This window comes from Gymnoscopelus microlampas (assembly GCF_963454915.1).
Source record: "Gymnoscopelus microlampas genome assembly, chromosome: 11".
Classification (NCBI taxonomy): Eukaryota; Metazoa; Chordata; class Actinopteri; order Myctophiformes; family Myctophidae; genus Gymnoscopelus; species Gymnoscopelus microlampas.
In genome coordinates, this window is record NC_139948.1 from 15122808 (window position 1) to 15150366 (window position 27559).

Genomic DNA, 27559 nt, shown 5'->3' on the forward strand with positions numbered 1-27559 from the left:
TCTCCCTGATCCCAGCCCCCAGACTCTGCCAGCTCAGCGCATGCTTGCTGCTCCGCCCCTCCCCTCCCTCCCTCTCTCTCTCCACCACCATGGATGGATGGGCAGTCCTCCTCGGCTCTGACCCAAAAAAGTCCAGTGGTGGAAAGTAGCTAAGTACATTTACTCTTAGTACTGTTCTTACAATTTTTTTGTTTTAACTTTCTTCAGTATTTTCAATTTTCAACACTTTTACTTTTAACTCCACTACATTTCAGAGGGAAATGTTATACTTTTACTCCACTAGCATTATTTGGAAACTTTAGTTAATAGTTACTTTGTAGATTTTGGTTATTATTACAAAACATAATAATTAACCACTTCAGCCCTGTGTACATTTCGGCCATTTGAATAGCTGATCTACAATGCTCACATATTTCATACATTTACAAAACTTGTGAAATGTTGTGACATTCTGCATAATGAGTTCTTTCTACTTTTGGTACTTTAAGTGCATTTTGATGCCAATACTTTTGTACTTTTACTCTAAGTACATTTTGAATTCCGGACTTTTACTTGTAACAGAGTATTTCTACATTGCAGTATTGATACTTTTACTTAAAGGGCAAGACCACTTTGTTAGAGGTTTGGGTTGTGTAGTTACCTTGCCATGATGTAACTCCAAAGGTGGGCAAGAAATAAAAAATAATTGCTCCATTGATTAGAAATTGATAATTCAAAATATGCTCCTCATTGACTTACATTGTACGGTAAAACTGCTCTCAAAGTCACTCTTTTAGCACAAAAACGAACGCAAACAAAGTTGATTCAGACAATATAGAACATCACCAAACCCAACTTCCTGTTGATTTTGCCATTTTTAATAAGTAGAAAACCCGGACTGGATCGGCGGATCCGGATCCAGATCTTCAAATAGTAAAATCAACAGGAAGTTGACATTTTTATTAAAAAAACAAACAGTACTGGGTTTGGTGATGCTCTATATTGTCTGAATCAGCTACGTTTGGGTTCATTTATGTGCTAAAAGAGTGACTTTGAGAGCTGTTTTACTGTACAATGTAAGTCAATGAGGAGCAAATTTTGAATTATCAATTTCTAATCAATGGAGCAATTCTTTTTTATTTCTTGGCCACCTTTGGAGTTACATCATGGCAAGGTAACTACACAACCCAAACCTCTACCAAAGTGGTCTTACCCTTTAAGTAAAAATTGTGAGTCCTTTTTCCACCACTGTCCACTTCCCTCCCTGTCCCTATCCTCTCCACAAGTAAAACAAAAATCGCACCCTGTGTGAAGGAAGCGGTGCCTTTGATGAGTGGCCTCCTGGTGGCGCTATAATAGGGCGGGGCGGGGCTTCAGCAATTAATGCTCGTCCCTATTGGTGGTGTAAGTCCACATACCAAATTTGGACTTGGTTGCATGCTGCAAACTGGAGTTATAGCTGTTTAAAGCCAGTGGCCTCCTGGTGGCGCTATAATGGGGTGGGGCGGGGCTTCAGCAGTCAATGCTCGTCCCTATTGGTGGTCTAAGTCCACATACCAAATTTGGACTTGCTGGCATGCTGCGAACTGGAGTTATAGCTGTTTAAAGCCCGTGCTGAAACGGACAAACGGACAAACGGACAAACGGACAAACGGACATACGGACATACGGACGGACATAGTCAAAGGTAGAGCGGCTGGCACCGCTAAAAATCGCACCCTGTGTGAAGGAAGCGGTGCCTTTGATGAGTGGCCTCCTGGTGGCGCTATAATAGGGCGGGGTGGGGCTTCAGCAATTAATGCTCGTCCCTATTGGTGGTGTAAGTCCACATACCAAATTTGGACTTGGTGGCATGCTGCAAACTGGAGTTATAGCTGTTTAAAGCCAGTGGCCTCCTGGTGGCGCTATATAATAGGGCGGGGCGGGGCTTCAGCAATCAATGCTCGTCCCAATTGGTGGTGTAAGTCCACATACCAAATTTGGACTTGCTGGCATGCTGCGAACTGGAGTTATAGCTGTTTAAAGCCCGTGCTCAAACGGACATCCGGGCTCAAACGGACATAACGGACATAACGGACAAACGGACATACGGACGGACATAGTCAAGTGTAGAGCGGCTGGCACCGCTAAAAAAACTCAACCGGCCATCACCAGAACATCTCTTATTTTCGAATATAACACATTTGCTGCAAGATTCAGGCAGTCATATTTTCTTTTGGATATTGGAGAGTTTTTTTTCTTCTCCAGGCCTGTAGCAGGCCCAGTGTTGTCAATTTATTTTTCCAGAGGGACATACTGAAGTAGGAGTTACTGTATAGATAATAAAGTGAACGGCCACACATTGGACAACTGAACTTAAATAAACACGTATATGTGCTGATCATGTTTATATTAACTATAGGCCTGAATTTGGTAGAGAGATAACGCTTTATAGTAGGCATTCTATGGATAATAAGGGGTTAACCTCGAACAAATTGCAACAGAAACAATTTCAGCTTTTTTTGTTTCATAAATATGGTAGTAATAACATATCAAAAGTCCTTAGAAATCCCACTGGTGGAACATCTTGAAAAATGCTGAAATAGGTGATGTCACAATTTCCCATTGACGCCCATGTTAAAAAAATGATTTAAGCATGTTTTCTTGTCTAATTTCCACACAAAAGGTTCAGTAGGCTACTGTCCACAATCAACCAGAAACCGAGTTGGATGCAGTACAGTGCTTGTGCAAAAAAAAAAGAGAGTGCCATTTCTGTATGTTATGCATGTTTATGCACTCGGTTTTAATGTTAATTTCTTATACATTATTATGTGAAGCACTTTACGCTGCATTTTCTGTATGAAAGTGAAATAATTAATAGTAATAATTATAATTATTAATATTACAGAACATATTTCTTTTGTATTAGGCAACTAAACCCCAAAATAGTATCCTTTTTTCCCCTTTTCTTTCTTGTGTGTCCATGGACAGCAGAACAGGAAAACAAACATACATGAAAAAGAAAAGACAAGTACTACATTACAAACAAACAAACCGAACACAATTCTTAACTGTAACTGTCAAGTATAAATGTATTGTGGACCACATCCAAGTCGATGTTGGACTTGACAGCCGCGTACGTCACCGTCTGGCACCGTAAACTGTTCTCTCCCCAATGATCTGATTAACATCTTAAAGGCGGGGTTTTCGTGGCCCTAAGCAAGATTTGTTTTGGTTCCCCCCCCCCCCCCCCCACCCCTATTATAAAATCATTGTCATTTTTTATTGCATACTAAAATAATAACGCTAGTTGTTGGATAGGAGATACATGACATAATTACAATAAATTATTTATATATTTCTTTTCTTTTTGGCCCCCCTAGTGGTTGTGGCCCTAAGCGACCGCTTATATTGCTTATAGCAGCGGCCGGCCCTGCTTAAAGGTACTTTTCCACTAGGGGTTTAAGTGCCGCTCGGTTCGGCACTGTAGAGAACCGGTTCTGCTGGTGTTTCCACCTAGTAATCGGGCTGAATCAGGCTGATCGGCCTAGAAGTTGATGGACGGCAGTGTTCAAGTGTATGAAAACAAGCCCAAAAGAAGCGAGCCCTTTGCCCTTTAAACATATACATATCTACAAGCATAGAACGTGTCGCATCGAAAATCTTGAAGACAATTTGAAAAATGTGGAACATTTTTCAAAATGCAAATCTTGTATGGGGTCCCTGGCATAAAATATTTTCAGATGGGGTCTGCAGACAAATATTTTGCGTATAAACGGACGGTCTATGGTCATCCATTGCTCTCGTCCTCTTTCACGTTCGTCTGTACTGTATCTTCGGTGTCCGTCTCATCTGTATCTGAAGGTATATCTATATGCTTTTTGGGGGGGGGGATCTCTGAATAACGAAGAAATAACGATAAACCAAGACGATGAATTCATCCACACGGGCGTTGTTGACAAACTGTCGCACACACAAACGTCGCTATGCATATCGTCATCATTGACGTCATTGTAGTTTTCATTCCGTCATTCCGGAATCTTCACTCATCTTCCTTCGCTAGTGGAAACAAGCGACCGGCACGGTTACGGCGCCGCACGGCATAGCACGCTACTGAAGTGGAAAAGTGCCTTTAGTTTCTTTCCAACACTGCCTGCAGGCCTTCTACCAGAGGGGAGACATGACCATTTGAGCTGAATGGAGATTGTGTATTGTGTGGAGAGTTTGCAGCCTATGATATTATCTGTAAATATTGGTTATATCCTTATAAGTTTCATCAAAGACACAGTGCTATTCCAACTACATACGTTCTCTTGGGACAGCTAGTCTAGTTTTCTGAAGAAAGTATTTACATTAAACTGAATTGAGAATTCAAACAGTCAGGAAACTATAATGCAATAGTCTACGTTTTGCACACGTCCTCCCAATCCAGAACCATGTTTCCATCACTGACAATTCAGTATAGTAGTGACATTCATGGGGTTCTGTAATGAATTCCTTCCTTTAACATGAAGGCCGATATAGTCAGATATCAGCTGATGTTTCGATTAGTGGGTTTCTTGGGAGATATTTGTCACTGGGGGATATTTTGACGTCCTCAAAGGCTCGTTTGAAGAAGAGACAACTACTGTTATATATTGTAATTAGTGTGGTTGCCCAACAGGGCAACCAGACTATAGTACTCTATACACTTTATTTATTTATTTATAGATAAACTTTTTTTCAGACGCATCTCCTCCCACAGTTTTTATCCCCTAATGTCATGCCATATATCAAAATGACCGTCTAAATCGGGAATCGTGCGCGTGTATAGGGCTAAGAGATTGGTTGAATAGTTTAATTGTTATTAATTTATTAGTGCCATTAAATGTCCCCATCCACTTTAATGGAAAAGTGAAAAAACTCAAATTCAAGTATTTTTTTCTCAGAAACCGTAAGAGCTAGAGTTATCAGATTTGGAGGGATAATTTATAATATTGTCCGAAATTATTGAAAAAAATATCACACCATTCGGCCTCATGGTGGCGCTATAACAGCCCCCTTTACGTTTTGGCCTGTAACTCTTGAACCGTAGGTCCGAAAATCAAAATTTCTTTTCACCTGGATTCCTTGGGTCACTACGCATCTCCCCATATAGGCCACGCCCATTTGCGTCAGGATAGATTTTTTGATATTGATTTATTTCTGCATTAAATTTCCCCATCCACTTTAATGGGAATTGCAAAAACTCCCATTCAAGTATTTTTTTCTCGGAAACCGTAAGGGCTACAGTTACAAGATTTGGAGGGGAGGTTCATAATTTAGTCCAAAATTATTAGAAAAATAATTACACCAATCGGCCACATGGTGGCGCTATAACAGCCCACTTTACCTTTTGGCCTATAACTCTTGAACCGTAGCTCGTAAAATCAAAATTTCTTTTCACCTGGATTCCTTGGGTCCCGACGCATCTCCCCATATAGGCCACGCCCATTTGCGTCAGGATATATTTTCCGCCATTTTGAATTTCCTTCAAAACACACTTTTTGCTCCTTTTCCTTCAAATTTTGTCCTAATCTCACACAAATCGGTACACATGATCTATGGACCCATGCGGTAAAGATATCCAAACGGCATTTTGATTGTCCTTACCGTTCGTCCGTAAATGGCTTCCAAAGTTAGCGGGAGGGGCCCGTTTGACCAAAAATGCCATAAATCACGAACGAAACGTCCGGTCAATCCCAAATTTGAATCACATGTCGAGGGTGGTATACTAAACCAATCCCCAAAAGCATTTCTACTTTGATCCATAGGGGGCGCCACGAATGCTCAAAATGTAACCGTTTGATGCAAAAACCTTATTTTGGGGGGATCGATCCTCTCAAAATGAAACGCAAGCGATCTCAGGAGTGACGACACAATGTAATTGGCGCAGCCTCCGACGTTATTCCTCCCGGCGTATTCCTCGAGTCCCGGCGGCCGCGACCCGCGACCGGCATCGGCGCAACCACACTCTGCAATTTCCCCGGAATTGCGACGCGTCTAGTTATTATTATTATCGTCATCATCCATATATCAACCGTGAAGTGTTCTGTCAGAGCTTGAAACCAGATAAACACAACTTTAATTTACGAGGTTAAATGTAACCTATTTAACTTTTTCAACTAACAAAATGTAGCTTTGTCCAATCTGTATGGTAGAGTATGTTAATTCAATATGACTTACAATTGGGGTGGTTGTATTTAGTCTCCCTGCTCTTCTATTGAGACAATTAGATCGTGTCAAAGGTCACGTCTCACCTAGACATAGGATCTGACACAAATTTTGACCCGATGGTCATGATTTAATTTATTCCCTGAGCAAGCAGGCAGGCTCTATTACCTCAATAGTAAAAATGTTAGGACTTGTGTAGGAAACCGGGTTCAAATCCGGGGTAGAAGAGGAAAGTTACATAGTGCAGCTTAAATTATTCAGTTGTCGCATTAACAGTCATTAATTTTTTTATATAGAATGAAAATAAATGAAAGTGTTGCTGCCTAATTATTGAAAACACCCTCAGAATGACATCAAACCAATATAGGCTAGCTTCATAGCCTTTACATAACATTGGGGGAAATCAATCATTCACCATTGAATGTCCATCACTTTTAGGATAACGGGGTGATGTGCATTTCACAATGCTGCCACTAGAGGTCATGGAACAGACTCGTACAGCCGTTTTCAATGCAGGGATCCATGCACGATCCACCTCGTGGGCATTCTGAGCCTCCAAACTTGAGGTCATTCTAATGTCCTAAGTGTGTGTGTGTGTGTGTGTGTGTGTGTGTGTGTGTGTGTGTGTGTGTGTGTGTGTGTGTGTGTGTGTGTGTGTGTGTGTGTGTGTGTGTGTGTGTGTGTGTGTGTGTGTAATCTGTGTATATGTAAGTAAATATTTATATATATATATATATATATATATATATATATATATATATATATATATATATATATATATATATATATATATATATATATATATATATACATATATATATATATATATATATATATATATATAAATATTTATATATATTTTATATATACATATATATATATATATATATATATATATATATATATATATATATATATATATACATATATATATATATATATATATATATATGACCTCAGATGCTCTATTATTTATTAGGATATTAAATTCATTATTATTATTTTGTATTACTCTAAGCTACATTATGTACTGTTTGAATCAGGTACATCTTTGAAGTCAAGAAAATCTGTACTTTAGGCTTTTGTCTTGGAGAACAAAGTGTAACAACACCGTTACTACTGCACTGTAACAGCTGATCATAGAACATGCAGCAGCTGTTCCTCCTGCACACATTTCTTCCGGGTACAAAAACACTGCTCCCATTTTGTGTCTGTCTGTGTCTGTGTGCTGCAGGCGCGCACACACACACACACACACACACACACACACACACACACACACACACACACACACACACACACACACACACACACACACACACACACACACACACACACACACACACACACACCACCACCACCACCAAGGCAGAAGTGGCGATTAGGTAACACATTTCTCCTCCTCCTCCGCTCCTAGGCTACTACTACTACTCAGGGTTGCCATGTCCGCTTATTATAAGCTACTTTGGGCTTGTTTTTCTGTAAGGTTGCTTGTAAGTAGGCCTACTGCTAGTTGCGGGTTGCGGGAATATATTTGTCTGCACTCTGCAGACCCCCGTCTGAAAACATTTTATGCCAGGGACCCCCATACAAGATTTGCGTTGTTAAAAAATGTTAAAAATATTTCACATTTTCTTCAAGATTATTTTTTTTTAGCAGATCTACAAGCTCAAAACGCGTCGCATCACGTGAGCTTGTAGATTGGTTATTTTCAAATAGCTGTACATATGTTTAAGGGCGAAGGGCTCGCTTCTTTTGGGCTTGTTTTCATAGACCTGGTTGCTTATTTCTTTCACACAACCTGGCAACACTGCTACTACTGCTACTCTTTTATTTATTACACCCAAAATGGTGAACGTGTTCAGCTGTTTTGTGCTGTCCTCTCCTCATAACCAACCCAACCCAACTCACTGGGTTGTTGCTGGTTTAGTAGAAGCCTGCCAATCCGTCAGCTGATCTCCCTTGTTTCTCTCTCGGTTGTATCGCCACGGCGGAGGCGAGTAAACGCCCCTACCAGCCTCATTACATTAGATTAGAGCCCCAGTAGTAGTACAGTAGCCTACATAACGGTGTCGTTTGCCAAAAATAACAGATTTACAAGCTAACTAGCAGTGGTGGAAAAAGTACTCACATTTTGACTTAGGTAAAAGTATGCAATGTAGAAATACTCGGTTTACAAGTAAAAGTACAAAAGTGTTTGGCATCGAAAAGTACAAAGTATACTCATTATGCAGAATGTCCCATTTCACAAGCTTCTTTTGAAAAAAATATTTTGAAAATAGCAGATTTACAAGCTCACAATGCCTCGCATCATGATGCATTGTGAGCTTGAAGATCGGCTATTTTCAAATGGCCAAATGTATATAGGGCTGAAGTGGTTAATGTATGTTTATTGTTTTGTAATAATAATCTAAATCTACAAAGTAAAAAGTAACTAAAGTTTTCAAATCATTGTAGTGCAGTAAAAGTACAGTTGCCTCTGATATTTGGATTAGAAAAATACTGAAAATTGGAAATACTCCAGACACCTCCAAATTTTACTTACGTACAGTGCTTGAGTAAATGTACTGGGTTACTTTACACCACTGCTTGTAGATCTGTTATTTTTGGCAAGCGACAACCCTTTTTACGCCCCATTCACTCCCACTGTTGTACAACAGCAATGCATTCACCAAGATCACTAAAGCTTTATGGAAAAGCAACAAAAAAAAATAGATACAATTTAATGAAATGTCTCCATGCACCAAAAAGCATTTAGCAATAGCCTCCACGTTATTTATTTGCAATTGTAATCATACCCAGCTAATATAGCGTTATTAACCCGTTATGCGTTGAGGTTAAATAGTCCTTTGTTTACATGCAGTCGGTCCATGGCTGCACGGCGGAAGGAGGGAGGCTTTTTGGTGGTGGTGCTGTGTGATTCCTACCAGCTGTTTCCCGCCTTGAAAAGCCACCCGATCAGCTGCAAATACACACACTCACTCACGCACGTACACACACACGTACACACACACACACACACACACACACACACACACACACACACACACACACACACACACACACACACACACACACACACACACACACACACACACACACACAGAGGGAGGGGGGCGAGGGAGAGAGTGAGGAAGGGAGAGAGAGAGAGAGAGAGAGAGAGAGAGAGAGAGAGAGAGAGAGAGAGAGAGAGAGAGAGAGGGAGAGGGAGGGAGAGAGAGAGAGAGAGGGGAGGAGAGGTAGAGCGCCACACACAACGAGGGAACCCCATCAGCTGGAAGTCGAGTAACATTACAACTCTCAGCAGCCAGCGAGCAGCTACTTCTACACATTAATTACACACCAGGATTTATATGCTTCTGTCGTGAGGAATCAATACGTACCCAAGGGATCAAGGGATTGTATTTAATTTTTTGATTTTATTTGATTCCACCACAAGAACCTGGGGACCAAAAAAAAACCTGGATCAGAGGCTAAAGCATGGAGTATTTCATGGTACCAGCTCAGAAGGTGCCCTCCTTGCAACATTTTAGGAAAACGGAGAAAGAAGTGATCGGTGGCCTTTGTAGGTGTGTATCCACTTCTCCCTAATAATAAGGATCTGATAAATCGGATCCACTGGATCGCGTTGGTGTGTATTTGTGAGGACGCGCAGGTGGCGGTGAGGCAACATGCTTGATCTGATCTGTTATTGTTGTACACGATCACACACTCTCGCTCTCTCAGAGAGAGAGAGAGGGAGAGATAGAGTGAGTGAGCGAGTGAGTGTGTGTGGTCGTGGACAACAATAATCAGCGGCGGTGGGTTACATGATCAGTAACTTTGTCACATTTCACTGCGAAATCGATCCATTTGTTAAGCGAACAAACATTAACCACGTGGTTCCATCCATACACACCACACCACGCTGCTGCAACTCTGCTGCGAGAGAGAGGGGAGAGAGAGTGGCATCCCTAGTGGATTTATTCATTATTATTAAACCCCGTGGTGTTTCGCACACGCACTCGTCATTTGCATAAGAATAGGAAATAGGTGGCATTTAATGCGTTAAGCAGAACGCTGTGAATCATGTTTAATTTAGCATAATAACACCGCAGGGGGTTTGGCTGGTTGGTAGTATAAGTTATTGTGGGCAGTGCGGCCATGCTTGTTATGTGGCTTGTGCTTAAAAGTGATGAGAGGGGGGGTCTGTGCTGTGGCGTTGCTCTCCTGTGTTTTACAGCACGGTGGCTTCGTTCACTTTGAAGGGAAATGCGCATTCGGTGTCAAAAATCGACGACACTCGACGGGGGGCTGCAATTTATACTGGTGTTTGTTCGTCATTTCGGCGCGTTATTGGGTCATTTCCACTGCGTCTTTTATTCTGTGCCATGCTGCCGCATGGACACAGACAGGCAGAGGGGGAAGCAGTGTTGCCAGGTTTTGTGACAGAAATAAGGAGCCAGGTCTAAGAAAATAAGCCCAAAAGCAACTATAGGACACATGAGCACTTTTAAACTTATTATGTCTACAATGTCCATTATGTCTACAAGCTCAAGAGTCGTGAGCTTGTAGATCAGCTACTTTCAAAGACTCTTGCAATAAAATGTTGAAACATTCTAATAACACAAATGGCTCCCTGGCACAAAACATTTATGAAAATGTTTGAGAACCTCTGATTTAAATATATATATATATATATATATATATATATATATATATATATATATATATATATATATATATATATATATGTTTTAATTTGAAACAAGCCTAAATAAGCAACTACACTTAAGAAACAAGCCCAACAAACCTGCAACCACCAATATTAACAAGCAAGTTTACAGAAAAACAAGCCCAAAGTCTCTTGTAAAAAGCCGACATGGCAACACTGAAGCGAAGTCGCATTGTTGTAATGGCGGAGGAGAGCATAAGTGTTTTTTTGCGATTGTCTGGTGTTGGCTTCTGTAGTAATGTGTAGGAATGGTTGGAACCGTTTAAAAAAACATTAACTGTGTTTTTGTGCTTTTCATCGGATGTTTCGCCATCGCCAGATGCATTAATATACTGTTATTAATAAGGGGGTGTGTATGTCGTGGAAGGCCCGTCAATGCGTCTGCAACCTTTTTTTTTCGAGGGGGAGGCGGAGGAATCTGTTGTTGCCTGGTGGTGATGCAGTGGCTTCTGGGAAATGTAGTCCTCACTCCAGGAACGTCTGCGCCAGCCCCCATAATAAGATATCTAAAATTACTGTGCTCAAGTCCCCTCCCCCTCATTTATATTTCAATTTAATTCGAAATATTATAAACGGGCGAGTCACCGTACTACTTTATAAAATAAAGTGTCACACCTCTCTACCTGCATGGACAGAGATAGTTCATATGTAGACTATATGTATCACCAGTGGTGTAAAGTAGCTTAGTACATTTACTCAAGTACTGTATTTAAGTACAATGTTGAGGTTTTTACTTTACTGGAGTATTTCCAATTTTCTGTACTTTTACTTCTAAACCACTACATCTCAGAGGCAAATATTGTACTTTTACTCTACACTACTACAATTATTTTAAAACTTTAGTAACTTTGTAGATTTTGATTATTATTACAAACCATACATTACCCATCTGATGTCAGCCCTATATGCAGTATTGATACTATTACTTAAGTAAGAAATGTGAGTATTTTTTACACCACTGTGTAGTGTATCATATAACTTTATTATGTTATAATCTAAATGGGCTTTAAAACGTTTAAAAAAATGTTTTACTAAATCAAGATCGACTAAGTTGGACATTAGTGGCTGCCTTGTTAAATCAAACAGCAACCCAATATTTTAATTTAGCCCTCACCTATGTCCATGTGGTCATTATAGCGCATCTGCTATTGATGTGGACATTTTGGGGCCATGCCCTAGGTTGAAAGATATAAATAAGATTAAACTTATCATCTGTTCTCAGAAAACATGTTGTCTTGGGTCATGCTCCAATATCAACAACATAAAGGAAAAACTGTTGTCATGCACAGTGCACACACTTTAGAGATGCACGATATAGACATATTGGCGGTCTGATTGCTGATTAATTGCATCAATGCATGATCGATACCGATATTGCAATAAAAGTTTAAAGTAAGGTTTACCTTACACCAGTAACTGATTCTGGGTGCAAAAAACAACAACGCTGCACTCTTATTACCTGATTTATAAGGCCTACTGATGCACAGCACATATTTCATGTAAAGTGATCAAATTCATTCGTATTTAATATTTTTCCAACTTGTTATCTTTTATTTGTCCTACAAGTAAACCAGTTTGAAAGCATCCCCACAAAACACTGATCGAATCTGCTGCCTTCAATCATTTTCAGCTTCACATTCAAACATAAATATTATGAAATACAATATAGTGATTATTACTGCACTTTAAAGGTCAATATTAGCTGATTCAGATATGATGAGCGGTTAAAGGTAGGGTTAGTGATATCCCTTTGTTAAAATAAGTGTTAAATAACTATATATTCTGATAATAATCATCAAGTGTTTGATCAGTAACAGGGGTCTGCCTGTCTCTCCAGCTCTTTAATAAACAATGCATTATCAGGTCGGGATTTTATTCAATCAGGACTCAGGAGAGAGAACTCATACAGAATAACCAAGTGAAATTGGAAGTGATAACACAAAGAAATGAGCAGACAAAATTGGAACTGAAACAAATCAAAGATCCAGAGAGATAGGGGGACCCCTGTTATTGAACAAACACTATATAGCAATGAATACTATCAGAATAGTGCTTTAACCTTTTAACAAAAAACGTTGTTTTGACCAGAAAATATCACTTACCCTACCTTTTTATTGTACATCCCTACACATGTACACACATCCTATGATCACAGTCCCTGTGAGAAGAGTGTATGCATGTGGGTGGGAGGGGCTGATGACGGTCCAATGCGTGTTATGGGGGGTTGATGATCACCTCTTTCTGATGTGGCCAGTTAGCAATGTTTTGGTTGTGGATTTGTTTGTATGGGCTACTGCAGTGGTTCTCAAACGTTTTCATGTCAAGGACCCCCAAAATAATATGTATTTGGCTGCGGACCCCCATCTCAAAAAAATGTTCCTGGAGGTGCCAGGAACCTCCAGAAACAAAGATTTGCACACATTTTCTAAATATTTCAAAAATAGCAGATCTACAAGCTCATAGCACGGCATGAAGTGACGTATATCTGCTGACAGATATACAAGGGTCCCCGTACCCCACTTTGAGAACCAATGGGCTACTGCAACGTGGGAAACATACCACACAAGCGGCGGAGTCCTACTCTCATGTCTCTCTCCACAAATATTTGCATTGAGACAGCTGAGTCAGTATAGATAAGAACCTGGCTAGAAAAGTTCCATTGAAGTTGAGATTGATACTGAGGATGTTAGGAAGGTCACCAGATTGTTCTTCTCAAATTGTTAGTCCTGGAAAGAGAAAGTCCACGATGGTGAGAACTGAGAACAGCTTCAGTTCAGTTCTGCAACTTGAGTGTTACCAGGCCCGCTGTTTGTGACCGAGTGCTTGTTTAGCTTTTGTTTTGTTAAGTCAAGAGAATGCCTGCCGTTTAAAAAGTTTCACACACACTTGTATGTATGTAATGTTACCATGTAACATGTACCATGGAAATGTTTTTTTGTAACAATTCCTTTGTGAAAGTGTCGCTTAAGGCAGAGAGAATTAGAGAAAATATGTCGTTATAGCTTAATAATACACGCAACAATAAAGTTGAACTTGGCCTTGAATTATTTCCAATGACCGTGAATTATTTACATCCAAGTGGGAGTGGCATAATATTTATCACATTATGTCTTGTTCCTTTAATTGATGTCAATGTGTCTAAAGTAATAAATTAAGTTGTAAGCAAGGTTACGTATAGAAAAATATCCTGTTCAATGTTGACATTTTAAAGAACATAATGCACAAGTACCGGGGGGCTGTAGTGTAATAACAATCCTTATAATCACTACTTTGGATGTTTGAGGCGCCATGGGACAGTCTTAAACCTCTTTTTATTTAGGGTAACATGGTTAACACAAACAGCTGCTGGTGTTAAGCCACCTCAGTGCATTTTTAGCCACATGCTTGACTCCTGGCTTTCCCCCCCCTCCATCTCCAGCCTGGCCAACATTCCCCTGACTCCAGAAACAGCCCGAGACCAGGAGAGACGGATTCGCCGCGAGATCGCCAACAGTAATGAGCGGAGGCGCATGCAGAGCATCAACTCCGGCTTCCAGTCGCTCAAGACCCTCATCCCTCACAGCGACGGAGAGAAGCTCAGCAAGGTGCGTCACTGGTGACCCTTTGAATAGGAGTTGTTTTCTACCACCCCTTCTGTCTGTCTGTACAGACTAGGCCTGACCTCCATTATTCAAATAGTCGACTAATCGATCGAGGGGAGTCTGATTAGACTGCCGTTCTCTTAGTCGAATCATGAAAAAAAAAAAGTTTTAGAAAAAAAGGGTTTCTTCTTTTTGTTGTTGCATTATTCGACTGAGAGATTGGCCTAATTTGTTATATTAATTAACTAATAGTTTGCCAAAAATAGGATATATATCATGATTTATTGGGAGAAACCAAGCAAGTATATGTTAAATCAGACATTAAGCACCCCTACAGGCCAAATGGAATGTTTCTCTATGGCATAACATCTTTTTTGCATGATTCGACTGAGAGATTGGCAGTCGAATCAGACTGATTCGACTGCCAATCTCAGTCGAATCATTATTATTTATTCTATTAGTCGACTATAGGCAACATTTGGCCAATCAGAGTCGACCAGTGTTGATTTCGTTAACGAAAACGAAACGAAATATGTTCGTCAACGCACATTTTTCAAAGGACGAAGACGAGACGAGACGAAACCACCACCCACATGAATATACAATAACTGGGACTAAATCATTATGCAATTTTGTTGACTAATAAAGACGAGACGAAAATGTAGTTCACTAAATAAAAACTAGACGAAAATCTATGGTCATTTTAGTTCACGAACGAAGACGAGACGAAATATTATATTATATATTTATTATATGATTTTGTCACTCCCTGTCTCCTTTGATGCGCAGCGCAGCGCATGCTGCTGTTCCTCACTCACACACACACACCCTTTCTAAGTTGCAGCTGCGTGCGAGCGCGCGCACACACACACACACACACACACACACACACACACCACCGTCAAATGAATGGCAGGAGGATTCAGATTTCAGAGCGAAACTTTACAAAATAAAACGGTAAAATGCTTTGCACGGTGCTCGGGAGAAAGAGAAGAGGTGATATTTTCGCTACATCGATGTGGAGAACAAAACAATGCTTGATTTTATCCGAAGGCAAGCAACGTGGTCACAAGATAGCTGGGAAAAACACAACAACTTGAAGAGACACAAGCGTTCACCACAAAGAAATTAAGTTAACAAAAGGTTTGGTGGTGGTTGTTTACAACCTAACATTAAACGTGGTGTTGCGTGTCGGCTTAATGTTCCAACAAAAACACTAATCCGACCCCAAAGTGCCCAAACTAATGCTGACGCATTTACGTTAGCTTCTTAGCATGTAGCGATACACTTACACCTGGTGTTTGCACTTTCTCCATTTACAGCCCGTACATCTACACAAACGTTCAGATTTCAAATGTAAAGTGCTTACCTTATGGCCAGGGATGTTACAACTCTATTCGGGTAACCCATAAGTACCCATATTTACCGTATTGTTCAATAAAAAACATTTTAATCCGGTCGGTGGCCATTTTCTCCGTACTTTCTCCATGCTTTCAACTACGTGACCCTACCGGTTGGGAGGTGTAATTGCACTCTGATTCACCATAACTCTATGAGAAAATGACCACTAAAATGCTTTTTATTGAACAATACGGAAGATACGGGTACATATACCCACCCGAAGTAAATTGTAACATCCGTGGCCACGGAATAAACACTTTATATTTGAAATCCGAACGTTTATGTAGATGTACGGGCTGTAAATGGAGAAAGTGCAAAAAAGACGGTGAAGTTTCGTCATGACTGTCATGATATGAACGTCATGTGATATGTAGTTTGCTGCTATACATCTAGTAGCAGCAAGCGAACCATATAGTAACTTGTAAACAACCCAGTGTGCAGATTGTGCACAAAACATGTGGGCAGCTATACATGGATGCAAACAAGTAATCTTTAGGTGACACACTCACCGTTTCCAAAATAACATTAGGACAAAAACATTTATTTTTTATTTTATTTTTTTTAGCTGACCTTGTATTGGAACTGTACTATCATGTGCTTTGTTTCTGCAAACTTCTAAATACAGTATTCAATCAATCAATCAATCACACACTACTACTAGTGAATGATTTGTGAGTAGTTTATATTTACCCTGGTATCTGTCACCTTTATCATTCTCAATGAGAACCACTTACTGGTAAACTTGACCTGAGTTGGCTCTGTCTGTACTTAGCTGGACTGCTTTTTCCTTCTACTCCAAATCCCTTTGCCAGACATTACCGATCTACAAACTCTACAAGCTTTTTGGCTTATGTTTTCCCCTTAGAATAGATGCTGGGGTTCAACTTCAAAGTCCATGAGGCACTTTATTTTATTTTATTCATTTTTTCCTCTGAGATGTATTTTATTTATTTTAATGCAAGCATTGGTGTGTCTGTGAATTGTTATGGTTTAAAATAAATATACAAGTTCAATCAGAACATGTTACATGTCTGGATGTATTCCTTAAAATTGCATTTTTCATCAAAAGGATGAGAGGAAATGCTATGTGAAATACTTTTAGATTAGATGGAAATGTTCTATATTATCTGCTGACAAAAAAAAAGTAAAGGGCTAATATAATTGTCATGACTAAAACTTGACTAAAATGTCAACAGTTTTTGTCGACTAAAACTAGACTAATAAAAATATGTTTTCTTGGACTAAGATAAAAACTAAAATGCTCGACTTTTAGTCGACTAAAACTAGACTAATAAAAATATGTTTTCTTGGACTAAGATAAAGACTAAAATGCTCGACTTTTAGTCGACTAAAACTAGACTAAATAAAAAAAAGGATGAGTTTGACTAAATGTGATAAAAACTAACAACCGTCATTGAAACTGGACTAAAACTGGACTAAGACTAAGAAATAGCTGACGAAATCAACACTGGAGTCGACTATAGAGATCCTTTGTCGGGGACAGGCCTAGTACAAACGTTTGTTTTTCTAGTAGTGTGTTGTGCGTGTGGAGAAGGTGAAGCGGCGCCTCGGGTGTATGCGGCGTGTTGGGAGTTGTCGTCACAGTGATCGTAACCCTCGTCTCCTTTTCACTTCAGGCTGCCATCCTGCAGCAGACGGCGGAGTACATCTTCACGCTGGAACAGGAGAAAACACGACTACTGCAGCAGAACAATCAACTCAAACGCTTCATCCAGGTAACAGACAGCAGCAGGTGATGGGAGCTAGAGGGGACAGAAAGTTGTGGAGGGGTTTCCTGCCTCGGTCACAAAATGTGACCGACAGTCTCTTGAGTAACGTCCATTTCAATGTGCGTCTCAACAAACCACCAGAGAAGTGTCCGTCAGTTAGCCGCAGTGGTGGAAAAAGTACTCAAATGTTTTACTTAAGTGAAAGGATCAATACTGCAATGTAGAAGTACTCTGTTAGAAGTAAAAGTCAGAAATTAAAAATTTACTTGAGTAAAAGTACAAAAGTATTGGTATCAAAATGTACTTAAATTGCCAAAAGTAAAAGTACTGAAATGTATGAAAATAGCAGATCTACAAGCTCACAACGTTGTGAGCTTGTAGATCGGCTATTTCCAAATAGCCGAGGTATAAAATAGGGCTAAAGTGGTTACTGTATGTTTTATAATGTAATAATTTATATCCGAAATGTAACTAGTAACCAATGTTTTCAAATAATTGTAGTGGAGTAAAAGTACAATATTTGCCTCTGAGATGTAGTGGAGTAGAAGTAAAAGTTTAGACACTTGGAAATATTCCAGGAAAGTAAAAGTACCTCAAGATTGTACTTAAGCACAGCACTTGAGTAAATGTACCTTGTTACTTTCCACCACTGGTTAGCCGTCCAAATTGACTTGGCCCACGCAATAAAGTCTGTTCCTCCTTCTGTCCGTCTCTCCCTGTACTCCCTCCAGGAGTTCAGTGGCTCCTCTCCAAAGAGGAGGCGTGCGGAGGAGAAGGACGAAGGCATTGGCTCGCCGGACATCCTCGAGGAGGAGAAGACGGACGACCTGCGGCGGGAGATGATCGAGTTGAGGCAGCAGTTGGAGAAAGAGCGCTCGGTCAGGATGATGCTAGAAGAGCAGGTGGGGGACACACACAAAGCATTCCTTATCGTTCCGTGCTCGTTAATACATCGTTGCTGTTGAGTGGAAACCTTGTATGTCCAAAAAACATTCCTTTTTATTATTTAAACAAGATATTTAAAAAGATATTATACCAGGTTGCTTATTTCTCTCACTAAACATGGCAACGTTTTTAGATCCCATATGGTTGCTTATTTCTCTCACTAAACATGGCAACGTTGAAGGGCCAAATGAGGAACAGCGCCACAGTTCGTTGAGATACATACAGTGGCCGAACACAGTATTGTGGGTCATCTTTAGATTCCATATTCTGAGAGGACATTGAGCCCTAATTGGCTAAAGGACCAGCCAATGAGGAAAAAGTCACGACTAGCAAACAAGTCAGGACTAGCAAGTGTAGATATAGACCAGGTTTGGCAACCTGGTAATAAAGTAAATAATGAAAATAGCGACGCAACGCTTCGTGAGCCTGTGTTTCCACTGCTATTTTCACTGCTTTTGTGCTACACTCTATTATGATGACGTAGGGCAGTGGGTTTCAACCCTTTTCATATCAAGGTCCATTACTTATTCGGTATTTGAGCCATGGTCCACCGTTTGATGAGATTTAGACTCTCAGACCCAAGACATAGAATATGGATTTTTATAATTGGACAAAGATTTTGTCCACAGTTCCATGCTGTATTGATGTTGGTACCATTAGGAGAGATAACAGGCAAACATTGACCATAATAACAATTCTTTAACTAAGTAATGTAGATGTTTAACAATAATTTTCATGATAACAGACAGTCCAGGTGTGCAGGGTTTTCTCGCGTTTTTTTCAATCGAAGCGCGTATCACCGATTGCACACACACACACACACACACAACAAAAACCCGGGCGAGGACCGAGGTTCTAAAAACACTGAGCTCTGTCTCCTGCTGGGTACGTATACCTCACCAGATGCGTTCACTGGACGACCAGCTGTACCCAGAGAAGCTGGAGGTGATGATCGCCCAGCAGCAGGCTCAGACGCAGAGCCTCGTCCATCTGCATGAGCAGCAGCTGGAGAGAGACCTCCTCGCCCCGGCCCGCAGCCCACAGGTCAGACCGGGGGAGGGAAAAAACCCCTCTGATACCTGCATGAACCCTGCTATTAGGGCCTTTAACCCATTAAGACCGGGAACGCATCTGTTTTTAGATTTCTTTGGCTATTCAAAAATAGCATCTATACAAGCTCATAGCCGCGGCACTCGCTATGAGCTTGTAGAGCTGCTATTTTTTTTTTAAATCGCGAAATCTTTGAATATATATGTGTTTTTTTAAGCGAACATTCGTAACTCAAATCTTTGCTTCTGGGGGTCCCTGGAACAAAATATTTTCAGATGGGGGTCCGCAGCCAAGTACATATCAGATTCATTTTGGGAGGCCCTTGACATGAAAAAGTTTGAGCACCACTGATATTATTATAGCAACATACTATTTTTTTTTTCACAAAGCTGTTAGGATTTAGAAGACATTTGTGGAATCTGCGTCTGCGTCCACAACAAATCATATCACCATTCCAATATGAAGGACGCCCTAAAGAACTTTGCATTGCTTCTGTAATGCAGTTTTTTTTGTTGTTTTTTTTAAAAGATTTTGTGGTTGAATTTAGATGTCACCAGACGTATCACTAGGCAGAGATCTCTGATCGTCTGGCTGCGTGAGACTACCTGATTGCCAGCAATCTTAAGAAGCCAATTTTCTGTCGCATTCAATTCTGTCTGTGATGACTTATTGGTGTATTTTTCCACTGTATTATATTTTGTGTTTCATTATGGCATGTAACACAGTACAGGTCTTGTAATTAACATAGTGTTCTATTTCTGTTGTCTGATGACTGCACAAATATAAAACGTTTTTGCATTTTGTTTCCCTCGCCATACTGAATACAAAATAAGTAATCGCAGAATTGGAGTTGACAGAATGTTGGCTTCTTAGCACTACTGGCAATAGAGAGAAAGGTTGTATATGCTACTAATTCAATGCAGAAGTATGTCACGCACATTAATGGAAAAAGGTTTATCCTAGACGGGTAAAAGTTCTAAAATTGCAAATATGTATCTGTAGCTGTAATTTGGTTGATGCAAAAAATATATAAGTCAGCCAAAACCCACAGATAGCTCATAAAGTGTGTGTCAAGTGTAGATGTTGGGGAAACAAACTGAAAGTGTACACTTCAGGGAGGATTGTACCTTCAGATGAATTTCAGAGTTTCTCCGAAAATGCATCAAACGCCTGCTTTGTGTAGATGTGCCAGGTACTAAACTGTGATCAATGCAGCTGCAGGCAGAACAAATAGCGAATGAAAAGAAAAGTACTGTCTTAAAAGCTCCCTAAATAACTCACTATTCATTCCAATTACAACGTTTTCATCTACAGAGGTCTTTGTCAGGTACAAACATCAGTTTGATGTATATGATGTAACTCTGACTAGAGTTATTTAGGGAGCTTTTAAGATGGTTTGCGGGCACTTTTCTTTTTTATTCTACTTATCCAGCTGCGTCAAAATTATTTTTGGACGTGCGCGCACTTCTTGGACTAGAACAGACCATGAAACCGTATTACATATTTCATTAAACACTTTTAAACACTAACTGTGTTTATATTCATACAATACTTACTGTAAATAGTCAGGATCCAGTGACCATTCAGTTTACGTTATAGGTTCATTAAAGACTGCAAAAGAACCCCACTCCCCTAATGCAATCTAGAATTGGAATCTTCATCTTCAAACGTTTGACCAAGTAAAATGATTGGGGAGAAATCTAGATGTCTTAATTGGTTTATTCTTACCACCATACTCGTAAACTGACCAGGCATTTACATTGATCGTTGGCAAAACAATCATTATAGCTTTAACCATTATTAAACATATAAACACACCTAGTAATGCACTGTGTCCTGTGTGTGCTCAGGTGTGTGTGTGTGGAATTCTCTTTGTGCGTTTTCCCCTTTGTGTCGTACAAAAGTGTGGCTTGTTTTTACAAGCACATCTCTAGACAGGCATAGTTGGATAGCTGCCGCATTGGCACACAGTCATGTTGTCTTTTTTTTCAGAGGATCTCCTCTATGTCCAGGTTTTAAGCTCTAAACAGCCAAAGACACTTTTATGGTTTAGTCAATAAGCAGCTTCCAGATCTCTTTACACTCCTGCCTGTCTTGCAGCCTGACAGCCAGTGAATCCCATTTCAGCAGGCGTCTTACTGAACGTGATGCCAAATCAATTGGCCTGCCCACAGTGTCAGGCTTACAGTGGCTAATGAACAGAGCCCCACTGCTGCCAGGTCTGTAGGTCCAATGAAGAGTCCAAGACCTAGACCACCGATTATAGATGTTTTGACTGATATTTTTTTGATTAAAATAAATGACAATTAAAAACATCTTAAATTCAATTTGAAAACCTTTTATAAAAGTTTGTATTTGAGGACATTTAACGTATTGGAAAAACAAAACAAAACAAAAAATAGATAATTAACATAAATTATTAAATTATACAGATTTCAATATATGAAAAGAACATTTCACTTAAATTATACAATGAACAAGCAAACAAGTAAATATAGAATATACACAAGAACGGAACTTTGTTTTATATAACCACTTAAACCCTATTCAAAAATCATTTGAGAAAACCTTTGAAACTGTAGGAAAACAAATGGTCAAAAGTCAGGACACACTGACTTCACAATCGCTGTTTCCGAATGTCCTCCAAAAGATCAGGATCATGGCCGATACATAGGCCAAACGGATATACCGGATCCTACATGTATATAAGGATCTGTGTGTACAAATATATCTTTTGCAGTTCTTATTGTCTGTTACTAGAGGGCGCCAGAGCTCCCAACAATCACATGGATGTGTTGACAGAAAAATGTGCCTCCTTCAGTGGAAGAGCATGAGCATGATCCATCTGTGTCTGTATACCCCTCCTCCAGGTTGTGGCCCCTGCCACCCCCCCTGCCCCTACCCACCACGCCACGGTCATCGTCCCCGCGCCGGCCCAAACCCCCCAGCCTCATCATGTCACCGTGGTAACCATGGGTCCAGCCTCGGTCATCAACACAGTGTCCACATCCAGACACAACCTGGACACCATCGTTCAGGTAAGACCCGGTGCTCAGTGGCATGTCCCGTAACGTCTACTGTAACAACGGCCTTAGCAGGATGTTGTCGCTCTCAGGTTGAAACCTTGTCCAAAACCGTTACTTTTCAGGAAATGGAAAAAAAGAGCCTGTGTTCCAATGGATCTAATTTAGTTATTATCTAGTTGCACGCTCTTATTAATACTTTTCATTGGTTGAATATTTATAAGCACCACAGGGACTTAACCGCTTCCACTTTCGAAATCTTTCGGAAATAGCTGATCTACAAGTTCACAACATTTTGCACAAAACAGTTGCTCGACGAAGTAGGGAAAAAAAGAAACAAAACGAAAAAACTTTAAAACATATTTTTATGGAGGGTTTTTATACAGGGTTTCTGCCTTACAGCAACAATATCAATGGGAATTTAGCTTTTTCTGAAAGCCAGAGCAGTACAGCGGTCATCGTCTCTGAACACAAGAGGGCGCCGTCTTCGATCATGTCACAAACATCTGTCATTTGCTTCCCTTCGTTTGTCCAGGCAATCCAACACATCGAGGGCAACCAGGGCAAGGTGGGCGTGGCCGAGGAGGACCAGCGGCGGGCGGTGATCGTCACCCCGGGGCGTGTCCTCCCTGACACCGCCGGATCAGACAGCGACGAGCTAGACGGGTCCCTGCTGCCCTGAGCTCTTCCCCTTTCCCCCATCACATCTCTCTACACACACCTACATAAACACAAGGCCCAAGCAGGCAGGGCCATGGGAGGCATACAAACCCACAGCCCTTTGTCATTATGGACATTGTTAGTTTAGTTTCTTTTACACAATCTTTCATCGTACCGTGGTTAACAGCCCGAATAGGTTTACACTTCAGTCACTAATACACACAGTCTCTCTCTCTCTTTTCGGCTTTCCCTGTCCGCTGCTCACTCGTCTACAAGAAGTTGTTTGACCGACCGACTGATTCTTAAAACGTTGAACTCGGATCCTTCCCAGTTCCGGGTGCTGCCGCATTGGATGAAGCTTGCGTCGTTTCTCTCATCAACAAGCGGGGCAGCTCTCCTTCAACGCTACGTGGCGGACACTCACGGAACAGGAGGGAAAACCTGGATGAAGAGCGGCCCGGCCCGGCCCGGCCCGGCCTCTTCTACTGCCCCACACCCCGGTGAACCTCACATTGGTCCCCCTCCATACCACCGTCTGAACTCTTTGGAGAGGCACCGTGAGCATGCGAGACTTTGAGTCTCCGTTTGAGTTCCACTCGGTTCCTACTTTTTGGCTTCTAAACGAAAGGAAATGTTTGTTTTCTATTACTTTAATCGAGTATGAAGTCTACTTTTATGTTTTATGTTACTTACGTTCCTCTGGGGGCTCTCCCAGACTGCAAGTTATAAGTGATTGTACTGAAACACAAAAAGCGCCACACTGACAGGAATTTTAAAAGCCGTTTTCATGGATGACTGGTGCTGCTGAAGCCAAGCTTGCTATGTAGAGAATCGAGAGTGCACTTATCCACCCCCCGCCCCCCCTCCTTCTCTTTCTCCTCTTGCTCTTTCTTTACCATTTTTTTACTGGGCTGGGTTCCCAGTATTTCCGCTGATGTGTTTGGCATGCTGCCCCCCTTGTTCGTGGCCTGACAGAAAATCTATAATCGCTGCTTCATTTCTTGTCCCACCCCCTTGATAGTATAGCGCCTGGCTTGTTGAATAAGCTACTCTATGGGTATTCCTGAGTGATTCCCGCCGGGGAGATGGGGTGTGTATGTTTTCGTCCTTCTGTTCCTTACGTTTCATATCGGCAGGGCTTAAGCGGTGCCTCCAGACTCTGGCAGTCTGCCCCGGTGCCGCTCTAAACCTTGACACTGACACGCGTAACTCGGCATGTGTGCCCAATGCTCACACAACCCGATAGGGTCAGACTGACGCCCAATCATTTGTTTGCATAATCGAAAGGGCTGGCTTTATTCAGCCCTTGTAATAATGTCGTCTCTTGTTCCTGATACTGCTACGTTACCACTTAAGCCCTATTTCAAAGATAGCGAAAATAGCCGCTCTACAAGCTCACAATGCTTTGCGATGCGACGCTTTGTGAGCTTGCAGAGGGGCTATTTAAAAACATATTTGAATTTTTGGGGAAAATATTTTCAAAATGAATTTACATTTTTTTAAAGATTTGAAAATACCTATAATGACATGGCCAAAATAGGAACGGCAGGGTTAAAGTAGTTAATCGAAGCATACATTTGAATATGCTTCTAAATTGAAGAACATCTCGGAATGCCCAACGAAATTGAGTGTTGCATGGTGGGGGTGACTGGTTTGTCCACACCGTGCACGCACACACTCTATGCATTTCCTTAAGTACATAATTATGTGTCCTCTTGTGCGCTTTTTGTCCTGCAACAAGTATTGCAATAGAACAGCATGCAATTTACATGTTTCTGCATTTTCTTTGTTGAATGTGTCCCCTCGCTGAAATGGTGCAAAATTGTCACACCAATATGATACAAATCTAGAGAGGCAGCGGCTTGCCTTATTAACAGCCTGTCGGTGCAGGAAGGCACTGTGAGGCCAGCCTTAACTCAGCCCTGGGGTCTGGGAGATGCATAGTACCTGAACACTTGATTCTAGGCCTTATTGATGGGCATTTGAAACCCCTCTCAACCGACCCAGGCTAAAAATGTGTTCTCTTGAGGTATATTTGATTTATTTTGCCAGAGAGCCTCAACAATGGACAGATCGTTCACTCATCAATAAATGCCCTCTCCATCTACTTTTTATTTCATTTTTATTTTTCATTTAAATAACATTTGACTCCCCCCCCCTTTTGGGGGGTGGGGGGTATAACTACAGACTCATAGTCATAACAGACTTTGTAAAGCACATACGATTATTTACAGTAGAACTGCGACATATATAATTTGTATAGCTACTGTCATCTCATACAAAAATGGAAACAACTTGTCAAAAAGCATCTAAAATATATGCTACGACCACCTTGAAATGGACTTTATATGGCAGTCTAAAGGCGTCCTTGCATGGACGTGTGTGTGTGTGTCTAAACAGTTGTCTAAATCAAATCAGCTCTCAAACATGTGACATGTGACAACTCCTTGATTCTACCACCCAGGTGTTGACATATGCATTTGATCGATTGTGTGTCATCTTTATTGACAAAACACGTGCATAAAGACATGCGCGTGAACAGACGTGCCGAAAATAGCAGATACAAGCTCTGATGAGCTTGTAGATGAGCTGTTTCCGGCGCCCCCAGTTTTCCCAGTTCACACGAGCTCTCGAACACTAGTTCTTGTGGATGGAAATTCCACAACGAAATGTAGACATTCCAGAGAAATTGTCCATCTGTTGTTTTTGTTTTTTCCTTCTTCACGATTAATTACTTCTCAGCAATCAACCGATTCTGTTTGGGATGCTAGTTTTGGCACGACACTGCCAAACAAAGGTATACTTTTTTTCCCCTTCTTTTTCTTATGACTTTGTCAATGTTGTAATTTGCGCTTGTTGTCCTGTTTGCATAGATGGAACCTGAACTGCTGGACAGATACTGTGTTCAATGGAACACAACACTTATCCATCATGACATGTTTGCTGGATTTACTCTTTAAAGACCTGGATGTCACCTAAACGAAACAGGGTGACTCGTCCGACAAATGGAATCTTGAGAGACTTTCCCCCCCAGTATCTAAATTACTTATTTTCCCAGGACAGCAGGGGTGGGGAGGTTCCTTGTCAATGAAAAGAACCTAAATGTTTGCGTGCTTGGTTTTTCTCTTGGTCCTTTCTTTTTTTGCTTTTGTGTAGAACGTTGTCTATATCCTCTTGAGTACCAGTATCAGAACTTTTCCTCCATTGAAGCCAAGCACTGTTCTAAGGTCCATGTCCGTTCTGTTCTCAGCCCAGCGCGCGGGACACGTTTAAAAGTGGACACATATCAGATTGTCAGACTCGGGAGGGGCGGGTTGCGGGGGGTCATCATTATAACGGGGATGAAGATCACAAAGCACTTATGCTTAATTTATACCCTGTCGTGCGTCCGCGCCACCCGCCGGAAATAGCCAGATCGTCTATTTCCGGCGAGCACCGCCATCGCACAACGACGTATAAATAAGGCTTTACTGTACAATAACGGGAGGTCCTCCTCCTTGGCTGAAGCTCTTGAATTGTGAGATAAAACCGCACAGCTGTGTATCCCCCCCCTCTCCCATTGTCAGTCCCTCTTACATCTTGTTATGTCAGCTCCTTTTTCTTATTATTCTTTCCTCTCCTTGTGCCGTCAGCTGTTCTTGTTCTGTGTTCCCTAATTCCCCCTCCACCCCCCTTAATCCTTTTTTTTTTGTTGTTTCTCTTTTTTAAAATCCTTTTTGCCCCCCCTCTATTTTTTTGTTGTTGTTCTGAGCGTCATGTGCACGCTGTCATCAAGAAGCTATTTTGTTTTTTTGTTTTATTTTTTTATTTTAAGGAGCAAAACTCTTTGGGGGGATAAAGAGGCTCGTGCCTTTTGTAAAGAGAGAATAATAAAGTTTGTACTTTGTTTTTTACACGTTGGGTGTTATTTTGTTGATGTGTAATGTTTTTTTTTACTGCGTTATTATCCAATTGGGTGTAAGCAATATTATTTGTTAAAATAAGCGTTAACTACCTCTATATTCCAATAGCAATCATTGCTATATAGAGTGTTTGATAACAGGGGCTCCCTTGTCTCTCTTTAGTAAACAGAAAATAACTTTTCAGTTTGGGATACCAAATGTAAGTGTCTTGAGACAACTTGTTGTGATTTGCTACTATAATAAAATGTAATTGAATTTGATGTATCCCTTCAGGAGACCAAACTTATACAGGTTTAGGATATAAATTGCAATTGGAACCAAAACAAGCACACACATACAAATAAGCTTTGTGGGGTTCTCGCTCCTGATTGGATAATAATGGTATCCCAACCTGAAAATCTAT

At 40.8% G+C, this 27559-nt stretch overlaps 1 protein-coding gene across 2 annotated transcripts; it reads left to right on the forward strand.

Moving 5' to 3' along the window:
• The first annotated feature begins 9395 nt into the window (after nt 1–9395).
• tfap4 (transcription factor AP-4 (activating enhancer binding protein 4)) lies at nt 9396–27147 on the forward strand. 2 transcript variants are annotated; one of them, XM_084071953.1, is made up of 7 exons: nt 9396–9719; nt 14283–14448; nt 17484–17582; nt 18308–18478; nt 19425–19565; nt 22442–22609; nt 23130–27147. In XM_084071953.1, exons 1-7 carry the CDS (start codon nt 9631–9633, stop codon nt 23274–23276), a joined length of 981 nt encoding a protein of 326 aa, XP_083928079.1. In that variant the 5' UTR covers nt 9396–9630; the 3' UTR covers nt 23277–27147. The 2 variants fall into 2 exon arrangements, with proteins under 2 accessions (XP_083928079.1, XP_083928080.1); XM_084071954.1 differs by lacking the exon at nt 19425–19565.
• Nucleotides 27148–27559: the final 412 nt, after the last annotated feature.